The sequence below is a fragment of the Phyllobates terribilis genome, unplaced genomic scaffold, assembly GCF_046119375.1.
Source record: "Phyllobates terribilis strain yellow unplaced genomic scaffold, ASM4611937v1 Scaffold_11__3_contigs__length_659146591, whole genome shotgun sequence".
Classification (NCBI taxonomy): domain Eukaryota; kingdom Metazoa; phylum Chordata; class Amphibia; order Anura; family Dendrobatidae; genus Phyllobates; species Phyllobates terribilis.
The window spans coordinates 633123459-633138509 of record NW_027362771.1 but is presented as its reverse complement, the minus strand read 5'-3'; the positions used below and the strand labels follow the sequence as shown (position 1 = coordinate 633138509).

General features: G+C 46.4%; 1 protein-coding gene across 1 annotated transcript in view; it reads right to left on the bottom strand.

The window, feature by feature from the left end:
• Window positions 1-15051, bottom strand: part of LOC141167523 (olfactory receptor 6B9-like) — a 41903-nt gene that overhangs the window by 24510 nt on the left and 2342 nt on the right. Inside the window, exon 2 of the mRNA XM_073654918.1 lies at window positions 8590-8695. Within this exon, the coding sequence (XP_073511019.1) occupies window positions 8590-8695 (106 nt within the window). The remainder of the gene's footprint in view (window positions 1-8589; window positions 8696-15051) is intronic.

Sequence of the window (15051 nt, the reverse complement as noted above, 5' to 3'; positions counted from 1 at the left end):
TTCTGGGTGTGAAGACAGAGGTGCATGGGAATAGAGTTAACCCCCCCAAAAAAGACACTGTATTTAAGTTTATGTTACATTGCTATGATTCTGTGTTGTTGAGAAGTCTGGCCCAATCCAGCCCTTGTTCATTTTTATAAAAGTCAGCCTGTAAGCATGTTCAGTGGACAGACGGATGCACCTATCGGTTATAATTCCACCAGTGGCATTAAAAACTACCTCTGACAAAACGCTAGCGGCAGGGCAGGCCAGGACCTCCAAGGCATAGAGAGCCAGTTCAAGCCACCTGTCCAGCTTGGATACCCAATAAATATAAGGCACAGAGGAATCACGGAGGATGTTGGTACGGTCGGCAAGCATCTTCTGCAATTTTTCCCTCTTTGGGAAAGTTCCCTGCGCATCAGGGCCTGTTAAATGGGAGGGTCTGAGAAAACTGTCCCAGAACTTTGACAGTGTTCCCCTGCCTCTGCTTGATTGCATCTGTGTCTCTTTTGCCTGTACTACTTGATTGTCCAGCGAACTGTGACCTCTGCCACCAGAGTTTTCAGATGGGAATTTTTTTAATAATTCCGCAACAAGGGCCTTCTCATACTGCCCCATTCTATTAGGCCTTTCCTGCGTGGGAATGAGAGAAAGTTCTCCTGGTAGCATGGGTCTTGAAGTGTCACCAACCAATAATGACTGTCACCCAAAATTTGGACAACACGAGGGTCACGGGAAAGGTTACACAACAAAATCTCAGCCTTGTGTGCCAGACTGCAAAGAGGCAAGACTTCCGTGACCTCACCAAGAGGATGTCTGATCATGCTCTCCTCCTCATTCTCCTCCTCTTCCTCCTCCTCCCTGTCCTCAGGCTGTCCACAATGAACAGACGGTATGACAGTTGTGCAGGTAGTACGATCTATAGCGCAGGAAACTAGCTCCTGTTCTTTCTCCTCCTCTTCCTCATTGTCACCCAATCCACATTGTGATGAGATGAGGCTGGGCTGTGTGTAATCACCATGTATGGTTCCTTGCTCCATCTCATCGTGCTCCTCCTTCAATGCATCCTCTTTAATTGAGTGCAAAAAGAGTTTCAGAAGACAGAGAAGCGGGATAATGATGCTAATTATGGAGTCATCGCCACTCACCATCTTGGTGGAGTCCTCAAAGTTTTGGAGGATGGTACATATGTCTGACATCCATGTCCACTCCTGAGATTTTATGTGTGGAGTCAGACATGAATACCGATGGCCTTGTTGATTTTGGTAGTCAACAACTGCCCTCTTCCGCTCACAAATCCTTCCCAACATCTGCAGTGTAGAGTTCCAATGTGTTGGGGACATCGCAGTTCAGTCGATGAGGTGAAAGCTGCAAATGCCGATGAAGCACGATAAGGGTGGCGGAAGCTGTAACTTACTTTTTAAAATGGGCACACAGGTGGCGTACCTTGACAAGCAGATCTGGCAGATATGGGTAGGTTTTATGAAACCGCTGAACCACGAGGTTAAGCACATGGGCCAGGCATGGTACGTGTGTGAGCTCACCTCACCTCAGACCACCAGCAGGTTCCGGCCATTGTCAGACACGACCATGCCTGGCTGTAGGGTCAGCGATGTCAGCCACAGATCTGCCTGCTCTTTCAGAGCTGTCCACAACTTTTCAGCCTTGTGTGGGTTGTCACTTAAGCATATTAGCTTCGGCACAGCCTGTTGTCACGTGGCCAAGACAGTGCCAGAGATGGAGGCTGAAGAGGAGTAGGAGGTGTAGGATCTTTAGAATTTGGGTGCAACCCTGATTGACCGAATCCACGGAGTCGGGAGGACGTGTTCCGTCCCAAGGTCCGACTGGGTCATGGCTTCCACTATATTTACCCAGTGTGCCATGAGCGAGATGTACCATCCCTGCCCACAAGCACTTGTCCACGTGTCAGTGGTTAGGTGGACTTTCCCAGTAACTGCATTGTTGAGGGCATGGCTAATGTTGTGGGACATGAGCTCGTGTAATGCGGGGATGACACACTGGGAGAAATAGTGGCGGATGGGAACCGAGTACCGAGGTACAGCCGCCATCAGGTTGCAGAAAGCTTCTGTCTCCACGAGCCTAAAAGGCAACAATTTGAGCGTAAGTGTACGTGAAATGTGTGAATTTAGTAGTGTGGCTTGTGGGGCTTTAGCTGCGTATTAGCGCTTGCGTTCCAAGGAATGGGGTATGAACACCTGAACGCTGCATGAACATGTTTCCTGATGGTGCTAGTTGAGAGTGTTAAATGATAGATGCAGGGCAGGAGACATCTTGGCATACACCATGGACAGGGGATTGGCGTGCATGCACAACAGCGGAACAAGCAGTGGTGTCAACCTCAGACACTGTTGCTGGACCCTGGGATTCGGCTCACTTAGTCGGGTGCTTTGCTGCCATGTGCCTGATCATGCTGGTGGTGGTCAGGCAGCTAGTTTTGCTACCCCTGCTGATGCTGGCCTGGCAGGTGGTGCAAATGGCCTTTTTGGGGTTATCTGCAGAGTCTTTAAAAAATAACCAGACTCGGGAAGACCTAACAGTTGTACAGGCAACTTCCGTCGAATTGGCGTTATGAGGAACGCTTTCGTGCCTTGTGTCTGCAGCCACTACACTGCTTCTTCCTGCCTGTTGTGGTACTACACCTTCCTCCCCCTGTGTGCTGCTGTCCTCGCTCTGTATGTCCCCGTCAGGTTGAGTCAGTTACTATATCATCCACCACCTCTTCTTCCACTTTGCACCCTGGTCCTCCACCTGACTTTCTGACAATTGTGCCTCATCATCATCATCATCCACCTTTTGCAACAGTAATTGCACTTTCCCACCATTGCCTTCATGTGACCGTGGCTGCTCCAATATTTGGACATCGCTACACGCGTTCTCCTCCTGACTCACTTGAAGCTGGTTGGGCGAGAGGCCCAAATCTACAAATGGAAAAGTGAACAGCTCTTCTGAGTGTCCAAGTGTGGGATCAGTTATCTTCAGGCACTTAGCATAGTGGGAGGAGGGAGGATAAAGGTGCGGAATATGTTGTCCAGACTCACGGCTACTGAGACTTGAGCAATATCTGCTATCCAACCAACAACCTTTTGACACTGCTCTGGCTTCAATAGTGGTGTTCTGCGGTCCCCTAGTAATTGGGACAGGAAGGTTGAGCAACAAGTTGTGTGCATTTGTTGTGGCACAATTTCAGCTAGCCCACGGCCACGTTATCGGCCTCTGCATGCACCATCACCATCACGTCCACTTCCCCGTCCCTTGCCACGGATTTTGCCCATTTTTAATGGAGGACAATATTTTCCACATTCACGAGAAATGGCTGATTTTGGAATGCAGTTATAAGCGATATGTCTGCGGCATGGCAAGCTGGATGGCAGCTTTCGGCTGCGATCCAGCCTGTCATATGAATGAAGCAGAGCTCGAGCCATCGTGGTAACCATGGAAAGGTAAGGATGAGGTTGCTTTATTATTTTACTTTTATTGCAGAAGACATTGGCTTCAGCTGGAATGGGCGTGATGGTAAGTAGGGTTTAATTGAGAACAATAAATAATTGTGTGTTTATTTAAATGAAAGGACTTTATTCTGGGTGTTTGTGTTTTTTTTTTAACTTTGACTATGGGGTTAGTAATGGGGGTGTCTTATAGACGCCTCTCCATTACAAACCTGGGCTTGATGTCAGCTGGCATTATAAGCTGACATCAACCCCAGACCTATTACCCCACTGCCACCGCTACAGGGCCGTGGGAAGAGCGAGGCTAAGTGCCAGAATTGGCGCATCCTGTGGATGCGCCATTTCTGGGGTGGCTGACGCCTGGTGTTTCTAGCCTGGTAGGGGGCCAATATTCATGGCACCCTTCCAGGGCTATTAATATCAGCCCCCAGCTGTCTGCCTAGCCTTTGCTAGCTATTAAAATAGGGGGGACCCCACGTCATTTTTTTGGGGATCCCCCATTTTAATAGCTGGTAAAGGCTAGGTATTCAGCTGGGGGCTGATATTAGTAGCCTGGGAAGCTCCGTGGGAATTACCCCTTTCCCAGGCTTCAAACATCTGCCCCAGCTGTCTGCTTAACCTCCGCTAGAGACTAAAATTACGGGGTACCCCACACCAATTTTTTTTTAAATAAATCCTTCATTTTAACACTAAATGACAAGTACAGTAATCAACACTATCACTGTACTTCTTATATATGTGATTGACATGTTTCTATGTATCTAATCTATGTGTGATGCTCTATTCTTTCTTTTCTAAATTGTCGGGTACCGATGCTGAATTGCCGGCCGGCTTTTTTAAAGAGACGGTGTATGAAAACACTATTATTTTTTTTAATAAATCCTTTAACACTAAATGACAAGTACAGTAAGCTGATCGCTGCCATCCAGCTTGTCATCCTTCAGAGACACTGCAGAGCGCAGGCAATATGGGAACTTCCGATTCCGGTATTCGATATTCAATAAGAATCGGAACTCAGTATCGGAACTCCGATACCGCGAATATCGGTCGATACCCGATATTTCAGCATCGGATTGCTCAACACTATTCTTCACCAATCATTGCACGTGTATCTTGCCTTGTCTTTCCCTGGCATTTGACCCTGGCTAGGGAAGGAGGGGATAAGCGCTAGTCGATCACAACTGAACACTAAAAACAAAAATGGAGGACAGACAAGGGGAAATTGCTTAGCTTTAGACGACACCAGACAAATGTGCATGTAACATACCTGGCGGCGTCCTTGCATGGTGGTCCATCTCCCACTGTGCAAGAGCGCGCACTTGATCTCCAGTCCAGAATGTCTCTCTGGCTTCCCTCCTTGCTGTCTGTTTGTCTGTTTTGGCTGCATAGGGCGACGCCCGCTGAACTTCCTGTTTCTTGTACCTGCTGCGGACACGCCCCTGTTGCACCTTCAGCCTATTGCTGTCCATATTTGGGTATTTATACCACATTCTTCCTCAAGATGGCGCCTGAGCATTGTGTCCTGTCAGTTGGCTTTTTGTCTCTGACGTGCCAGGTCCTTTCCTGTTTTCCTGCCTGTTCTCCAGTTCTGTGTCTGAACTGTGGTCTGTTCTTGTGAACGCGCTTCTAGCCTGTTCTTTCGCCTTCTAGGGGCTGTATTCCTAGATCTGCCTGTCTGTGCCTTGCGGTATCTGTTCCCGTCTGAACAGAGTCCTGTTTGTGTCCCAGCCTTGCTGTATTTGTTCCCGTTCCTCGGTTCCCAGTTGTCTGTGCCTCGTTTCTACTTTAGCCTTTTCTCCCTTTTCCCTCTATGTCTGTTTTCTGCGTCTTTCTGCAGAGTCTGAACTTGCTCCTAAATTCCTTCTCGTCGTCTCTGTACCTCTGTTGAGAATTTAGTGTACGCTCGCTACTTCTTTGTAAGTACTTTGTGTTCTTCTGGTTCTGCCTTTCCTTCTCCGTCTGTTCTTTGTGAACAGAGTCCTATCCCCTTGCCTTGTCTCGTTCGCCGCTCCAGCGGTTCTAGCCGCTCTGCGGTTTCCGCTCTGCTTCTGCCTCGCCTACCGCTCTGCGGTTTCCACTCTGCTCCTGCCTTGTTTACCGCTTTGCGGTTTCCGCTCTGCTCTTGCTTAGCTTGCCGCTCTTGCGGTTTCTGCTCTGCTCCTGCCTTGTTTACCGATCTGCGGTTTCCGCTCTGCTCCTGCTTAGCTTGCCGCTCTTGCGGTTTCTGCTCTGCTCCTGCCTTGGTTGCCGCTCTGCGGTTTCCGCTCTGCTCCTGCCTTCTTAGCCGCTCTGCGGTTTCCGCTCTGCTCCTGCCTTGTTTACCACTCTGCGGTTTCCGCTCTGCTCCTGCCTTGTTTACCGCTCTGCGGTTTCCGCTCTGCTCCTGCCTTGTTTGCCGCTCTGCGGTTTCCGCTCTGCTGCGGCCTTCTTAGCCGCTCTGCGGTTTCCGCTCTGCTCCTGCCTTGTTTACCGCTCTTGCGGTTTCCACTCTGCTCTTGCCTTGCTTGCCGCTCCTGCGGTTTCTGCTCTGCATCTGCTCGCTGCTCCGGCAGTCCTGTCCTGCTCTGCTTCTGCTCGCTGCTCCGGCAGCCCCGTCCTGCTCTGCATCTGCTCGCTGCTCCGGCAGTCCTGTCCTGCTCTGCTTGTGCTCGCTGCTCCGGCAGTCCCGTCCTGCTCTGCTCTTGCCCACCGCTTCGGGCGTTCCCTCTCTGCTGTGTTTGGCTACCGCATCTGCGGTTCTGTTTCTGTGACCCAGTCTGTACTGGGTCTTGTCCTCTCTGTGCTCCAGCCCGTCCTTTCGGCCAGTACCTCAGTGCCTGCATATTCGCCTGTATCCACCCGTCTGCATACCTGCCGTGTTTGCTTATATCCACCAGTCTGTGCCAGCCTAGCCTGCCTGTTCCAGTAATCCCTGTGTGGGTCAACCCTCGTGTCCGGAGTTTGACCTGGAGTAGCACCGGGTCCCTCTGCCCGGTTTCTCCCTGGTGCACTGGCATCGTATGCCGTCGTGCCACCTTGGTTGGATCGGCCAGATACTTAGTCACGCCCCTCCAGGCACTCTCCGGTCCATGGTCTAGTGGAACCACTACTCCCGCACACGCCAGTCAGTCCGGGCGTGTGCATAACAGTGCACACGTCCTCTAGCTCCAGATAGGAAGAAATACTGCTCTTGCTAACGCCTTCACAAGGAGTAATGAATATCACCATCACCTCCCTCAGGAACACAGCAGGTATTTATACACCCAGGCCAGAGTGTTAATTAGCCAGAGGAAGGTAACATAGTAACATAGTAACATAGTTTTTAAGGTTGAAGGAAGACTAAGTCCATCTAGTTCAACCCATAGCCTAACTTGTTGATCCAGAGGAAGGCTAAAAAAAAACATGTGGCAAACACTAAGCTCCACATTGGGGAAAAAAATTCCTTCCCGACTCCATACGACAATCAGACTAGTTCCCTGGATCAACTCCCTATCAAGGAATCTAGTATTTATAACCTGTAATATTATACTTTTCCAGAAAGGCATCCATGCCCTTCTTAAATTTTAATAGTGAATCACTCATTACAACATCATGCGGCAGAGGGTTCCATAGTCTCACTGCTCTTACAGTAAAGAATCCCCGTCTGTGATTATGATTAAACCTTCTTTCCTCCAGACGTAGAAGATGCCCCCTTGTCCCCGTCTCAGGCCTCAGAGTAAAAAGATCAGTAGAAAGGTCTTTGTACTGTCCCCTCATATACTTGCAAATAGTAATAAGATCACCCCTAAGCCTTCTTTCTTGCACAGTAAATAACCCCAAGTGTAATAACCTGTCTTGGTATAGCAGACCCCCCAGTCCTCTAATAACCTTGGTCGCTCTTCTCTGCACCCACTCTAGTTCAGCTATGGTCGCTGGGTCCTTGAGACAGCCTCCAACAAGGTGTCTGTAATGCCAAATGTAGAGATCTCCTGCAACCAACTGCAGGGCGACTGTCTGTCACTTCTGAAACACCCGTGATATAGTCTATGAAACTGATTTTTCTGCCATCTGAGTGTGGCTCAGCATAAAACCAGGTTGAGCAATTGCATGTGGTATCAGGGCTCCCAGCACAGTAGACCTAAACTGATTCCTCACCCACCTTGTCTTAATTTGAAGTTTAATTCAAAGTTGTAAATGCTGGCCCAGACCCTGATTGCTTCTCCATGAATCCAATGGGGTTCTGTACGTTCGGCAAATTATTTGGCGAATTATTCGACGAACATAGCAAGTTCGCTGAACTGGATCTAATCTGTACATTGAAACATTCACTCGTCTCTATTCTTGACCAAGTTTGCACACATTGCAGTAGGGATTTTGGCCCACGCCTCCATACATATATTCTCCATATCTTTCAGGTTTCAGGGCTGTCGCTGTTCAACATTGAGTTTTAGCTCTCTTCAAAGATTTTCTATTAGGCTCAAGTCTGAAGACTAGCTTGGCCACTCCAGGACCTTTAAATTCTTTTTACAACACAATACTTAGTTGCCCTGGCTGTGTTTTTGGGTCATTGCTATGGTGGAAGACCCAGCCATGACCCATCTTCAATGCTCTTACTGAAGAAGGAGGTTGTAGGGCAAAATCTTGGGATTCATGACCGCATCCATCCTCCCTTCAGTCATCAAGTCCCCTTTGCAGAAAAGCACCCCCAAAGTATGATGTTTCCCCCACCATTCTTCACTGATGGGACATTGTTCTTGGGGTTGTACCTATCCTTTTTCTTCTTCCAAACACGGCAAGTGTAGTTGATGCCAAAAAGTTGTGATATGCTCTCATCTGACCACATAACCTTCTCCCATGCCTCCACTGGATCAAGCAGATTTTCATAAGTGAACTTCAAATGGGCTTGGACATGTGCTGGCGTGAGGCGGGGAACCTTGCATGAGTAATCTATGATGGCGTAGTGTGTTACTAATGGTAATGTTTGAGACTGTGGTCTCAGCGCTCTTCAGGTCATTGACAAGGTCCTCTCATGTATTTCTGGGTTTATTCCTGACCTTTCTCTAATTCATCCTTATTCCACTACGAGAGCTCTTGCATGGAGGCCAAAACCGAGGAAGATTGACAGTTATCTTGTGTTTCTTCCATTTTCTATAAATTGTGCCAGCAGTTGTTGCCTTCTTACCATGCTGTCTGCCTATTGTTTTGTAGCCCATCCCAGCCTTATGCCGATGTACAATTTTGTCCCTGGAATCCTTAGACAGCTCTTTAGTTTTGGCCATGATGGAGAGGTGGAGTGTGATTGATTGAGTGTTTGGACAGGTGTATTCCATACAGGCAATGAGTTGAAAAAGGTCAAACAGGTGCAATTAATACAGGTAATGAGTGCAGAGTACGAGGGCTTCTTAAAAAAAAACAAACAGGTCTGTGAGAGCCAGAATTCTTGCTGGTTAGTAGGTGATCAAATACTTATTTCATGCAATAAAATGCAATGTAATTATGTAAGAATCATACAATGTGATTTTCTGTTTTTATTTTTAAATTCTGTCTGTCAAAGGTGAAGTGACCTACAATAAAAATTACACACCCCTCCATTCTTTGTAGGTGGGAAATTTTGCAAAATGGTCAGTGTTTCAAATACTTATTTCCCCCACTGTATACTGTAGAACTTTGTTTGTGTGAAAATCCTGTTTAGTACAAGTCAGCCACGTTTTGACTCCCCTTGATGTATGTTTCGCGTAGGCTTCTTCTGAAGAAGCTTACACTAAACAACGGTAGTGATCATACCTGGACATGTGTTATGGATATGGTACTTGCTAAGGCTGCAAAGCAAATGATATACAATCTATTAGGAGTTTGTGTTTACACTCTACACTTTACAGTATTTCACCAGCAATGATTTCTCATGCACTATATCACCTTGGCTGTTGCATGTATTTTACCCCCAAATTTTTTTTAAGTATTAGACAGGTTCATATCTAACACTTTGTTTCTTATGCAAGTCTTGTTTAAGTCTCTAACCAGCAACTCAAGTGCAGTAAGCTAATAAAAGGATCTTTTCTAAGCAATGATTTGTCCATCATAAATTTTTGCAATTTTCGGCAATACAATGTTAAGCAAGGTAATTTTTAATACATTTAGTAATATAATAGTGCATATCATTTGGTGATGTAATGGACTATTGTGGTTGCCTGATTTGCTGTGTCACTCCATGATTTGATTGTTTATGGTAAAATAACCCAAACAGTTCTCTACCATTGCTATGCACTGTGCACTTTATTAGCTATCACCTTATTTGCTGATATTTTCAGATCCAGATTTATGACTTTGTATGAGCGGATATGATGAGCAAACTTATTTGCATAAAAATCATGATCTATTAAGTTCTGTAATTATGTATTAATCATAAATGTTCAGGCCATGTGATGTTTTTTTTTTTATGCACCACCTCAAAGTCTTTATGTTTTTAAGTCATGTCAATTTTTGTTTTAACAAAATTTGTTGGATTTTACAATTGGAAGTCTCCATTGTTTGATAGGTTGTTTTGTGTGGCTTCAAGCAGCTTTGCTCAAAATGATGAAAAACATTTTTCAGTCCAGGAATTGGAATTAAAAGAGAAAAAAATATTTAATGTGACTTTATTAAACTAGTAGCATGGGCATACAAAAATTTCTGATGCGATTTGAGTCTGGCTGACTCGTAATCATAGATAAAGTTAAAAAATGACAAAACAAATGGTATAAAAACACATAAAGCCACTAATTAGTTGACATCACATATTCACAGCACCTGAAAAACAAAGTATTAACCCTAAAATGAGATGTTGTGGACATGCATGTCTATCATAGACAACCTACTTTTGCATTGTTGTCTGTAAGACACATGGATGTTCACAACATCCCATTCTATGTTTAATACTTTGCTTTTAAGGTGCTGTCAATATGTGATATCATCTATTTAATGGGCTTCATGTATTTTTATACCAGTTGTTTTGTCATTTTCAAAAGTTGTCTACAATTAAGAGTCAGCCAGACTCGAAATGCGTCAAAATTTTTTCTATGCGCATGATACTATTCTAATGATGTCACAATAAAGATTTTTTTTTTTGCTTTTAATTTGATTTGCTCTATTGAAAAATCTTTTTCATCACTTTTAACCAGGTGAGTTTCAGTAGATATATTTGCATACAGTATACAGTAGACTTATTGCTATTTAGTAGAGGAAGAGCTACAAGGATGATTGCTAATAGACAAAGGTAACTGGGATGACTGTAAGGAGAATGTCTGTAGCATCATCAATAAAGTGTATGGTTGACAATTGCTAAAACTACAGGACTAGAAATTTAGGAACTGCAAAGATTTTTTTTGTTTTCTTGTTGGAAATGGGAATCTTTTTAAAATCTTAAAAATGTCTGCCACGTACAGACATGATCAAATTGTATGTATCGCTGCATTCACATAATACCTAAACATACATATGGTGAATACAGATTTTGCTGCTAACCAGCTACTTACACAGTCTGCATATAGTCACAGATAGTTATCTGGTAAGATAAAAACCCTTCTTTCTGGTTTTATACCGGAACCTACAGTTAAAGATAAGAACTACAAAATAATAGACTATGTGGTTGGACTTCCAACATTTTGCAATGAATAGGAAAACATGTCTTAAATAGTGTTGAGCATTCCGATACTGAAATATCGGGTATCAGCCGATATTCGCGGTATCGGAATTCCGATACTTTTAGAATATCAAATACCGGAATCGGAAGTTCCCATAATGCCTGCGCTCTGCAGTGTCTCTGAAGGATGACAAGCTGGATGGCAGTGCTCAGCTGCGATCCAGCCTGTCATTAGAATGCCATCCCAGCGTGGGAGAATTCTCCTGATTGTTTAAAAGCCGGTGGGCGGTAAAAAGCCGCCGGCTTTTAAACAATCACACAGCCCCATAATGCTTCCCCGCAGCCTCCCACCCCGATCCTCCGCTCCCCTCACCACCTCCCATCCCGATCGTAAGTTAGGACCGGGCGGGGAGCGCAGCACCAAGGAGCGGGGAGCGAAGGACCTGGGCGGGGAAGCCGGCAGTGAAAAGACTTCACCGCCAGCTTACTTGTTCTGTGCAGCGCTTTCCCGCCGGTTATTTCAAATGAACAGCTAAGGTATCAGGTGATGCCGATCAGCTGTTCATTTGAAGTAACCGCGGTGCCCTCAGAGGGTTCATGTGAGTTCATGCTTGACTGCATTGCATGAACTCACATGAACTTTCCCACAGCCGCACAGGTCAGCCTCACCTCCCAGACCATCATCCCGTCATGATTAGTGTGTGCGCGGTGTCTGTGCGATGTCTGCGAGTGTGTGTGGGGTGTCTGTGCGATGTCTGCGAGTGTGTGCGGGGTGTCTGTGCGATGTCTGCGGGTGTGTACGGGGTGTCTGTGCGATGTCTGCGGGTGTGTGTTGGGTGTCTGTGCGATGTCTGCGAGTGTGTGCGGGTGTGCGCGGTGTCTGTGCGATGTCTGGGGGTGTGTGCATGCAGGCAGACATAGGCCGATGTGACACTATTACTCCCATCGGCCTATGTCTGTCCCCCGTCCACTCGTGCCAGCAGGATCAGCTCGATGGGAGCAGTAGTTCCCATCAGACTGATCCTGCTATTTAAATTGCCCTACTGTGTCCCCAATAAATTTTAAATACATGTCATTGGTGGCCAGTGGTTACCAAAAATAAATTAGTTTACATTACCTGTCCACGCCGATCGCCACCTAAAATAAAGTAAAAAAAAAAAAACGACACCTATACTCACTTAGACACCTAATTCCCCGAAGCCATCGATCTCCTGTAATAAAATCTAAAATAATAAACCACAACCTTATCCTTACCACTCCGTAGTAGTCCACGAGTGTCCCACGATGATCTCCAGTTTAGAGCAGCCACATAGAATGTGACCGCTCTTAACCGCTGCCGCCGCTAGAATGATGGGGCCGTAAAGCGTCCCCGTCATTGCATAAGCGGGTTCGCCGGAGTTCAGGCAGCGCTGCTCCGGTTAGCTGCTTTACGGTCCCGCTGTATTATGAGAAATTCCCACGGTACAGCAGTGCCGTAAAGGGGGTCTCCGGAGCTGTGCTGACTGAATGCATTTCCTCAGTCAGGGGCTCACGCTGTCGGGAGCGGACGTGTTCCCAGCAGCCATGCACAGCTGTCACCATCTCCAGATGTGACAGCTGTGCATGGGAGATCAGCACAGGAACATGGACAGGTAACTATTTTTTTTTAGTAAACTAAGAATTAAATAAAATGGTGTGTTTTATTTCAAATAAATTATTTTTTTCTGGGTGTAGTGTGTGTTTTTTCTTTTTAACACTTTGTAGGTTAGTAATGGGGGTGTCTTATAGACGCCCATCATTACTAATCTGGGCTTCATGGCAGCTGGCGCTGACATGAACCCCACCACTATTACCCCCTGCCACCGCACCAGGGCAGCGTGGAAGAGCAAGGCTAAGTGCCAGAATTGGCGCATCCTGTGGATGCGCCATTTCTGGGGCGGCTGACAGCTGGTGTTTCTAGCCTGGGAGGGGGCTAATATTCATGGCACCCTCCCTGGGCTATTAATATCAGCCCCCAGCTGTCTGCCTAGCCTTTGCTAGCTATTAAAATAGTGGGGACCCCACGTCATTTTTTTGGGGGGGTCCCCCATTTTAATAGCTAGTAAAGGCTAGGTATTCAGCTGGGGGCTGATATTAGTAGTCTGGGAAGCTCCGTGGGTATTACCCCCTTCCCAGGCTTCAAACATCTGCCCCAGCCGTCAGCTTAACCTCCGCTAGAGACTAAAATTATGGGGGATCCCACGCCAATTTTTTTTTAAATAAATCCTTTATTTTAACACTAAATGACATTTGAGGAGTTAATAAAGATGCAGTCCCTAAATTATTATTTATTTTTTAATTAATTTTTCCCAAAAATTTTGACGTGGGCTGTGCCATATTTTTGGATGCCAGCCAGGTACATCATCTAGCTTCTATGAACGCACCATTTTCCGGGGTGGCTGCGAACTGCAATTTGCAGCGCGGGGGCCCAGAAAGCTTGGGCCTCCCTGCGCTGCAGATTCCATCCCCCCGCTGCCTAGTTGTACCTGGCTGGACACAAAAATAGGGAGAAGCCCCACGTATTTTTTTTTTAATTATTTCATGAATTTCATGAAATAATAAAGAAAAAAAGGGCTTCCCTATATTGTTGTGTCCAACCAGGTACAAATAGGCAGCTGGTGGTTGGGGGCAGCCCGTTCCTGCCTGCTGTACCTGGCAGGACACAAATATAGTGCGAAGCCCCACGTCAATTTTTTTTTAATTATTTCAGGAAATTCAGGAAATAATTAAAAAAAAATTGATGTGGGGCTTCACCCTATATTTGTGTCCAGCCAGGTACAGCAGGCAGGAATGGGCTGCCCCCAACCACCAGCTGCCTATTTGTACCTGGCCGGACACAGCAATATAGGGAAGCCCTTTTTTTTTTTAATTATTTCATGAAATAATTAAAAAAAAATTGACGTGGGGCTTCGCACTATATTTGTGTCCAGCCAGGTACAGCAGGCAGGAACGGGCTGCCTCCCACCACCAACTGCCTATTTGTACCTGGCCGGACACAACAATATGAATTTCATGAAATAATTTAAAAAAAAAAATACGTGGGGCTTCGCCCTATTTTTGTGTCCAGCCAGGTACAACTAGGCAGCTGGGGGCTGGAATCCGCAGCACAGGGAGGCCCAAGCTTTCTGGGCCCCACCCGCTGCAAATTGCAGTCCTCAGCCACCCCGGAAAGTGGCGTGTTCATAGAAGCGCCATCTTCTGGCGCTGTACCCAACTCATCCAGGGCCCTGGTGCGGTGGCTCACTGGGTGATAAAGGGGTTAGGGCCAGCTTGGCATTATCAGCTGGCCCTAAGCCCGAAATTCATGGGGTCACGCCAATATTAGACATGACCGCCATGAATTTCTAGTAAAGTATTTAAAAAAAAACACAACACCCAGAATAAAGTCCTTTAATTGAAATAAAGACACAATTCTTTATTGTTCTAAATTAAACCATACTTACCATCACGCCCATTCCAGCTGAAGCCAACGATCTCCTGCAATAAAAGAAAAATAATAAAGCAACATCATCCTTACCTTTCCATGGTTCCCAGGACAGCTTCAGCTCTGCTACATCGAGATGACAGGCTGGACCTGCAGAATGCTGCCATCCAGCCTGTCATCCAACGGACACTGAGAAGCGCAGGCATGCTTGCACTCCTCAGTGCCAGGGTGTGACGGCATCCAGATGAGCCGAGTCTCTCACGCTCACCGCATGCGCAGGAGAATTCTCCCACGCTGTCAGTGACGTGCATGAGGTGAGCTGAATTAATTGTTGGCTCATCTGGATGCCGTCACAGCCAGACACTGAGGAGTGCAAGCATGCCTGCGCTTCTCAGTGTCCGCGGGATGACAGGCTGGATGGCAGCGTTCTACTGCGGCCCAGCCTGTCATCTCGATGTAGCAGAGCTGAAGCTGTCCTGGGAACCATCGAAAGGTAAGGATGATGTCGCTTTATTATTTTATTTTTATTGCAGGAGATCGTTGGCTTCAGCTGGAATGGGCGTGACGGTAAGTGTGGTTTAATT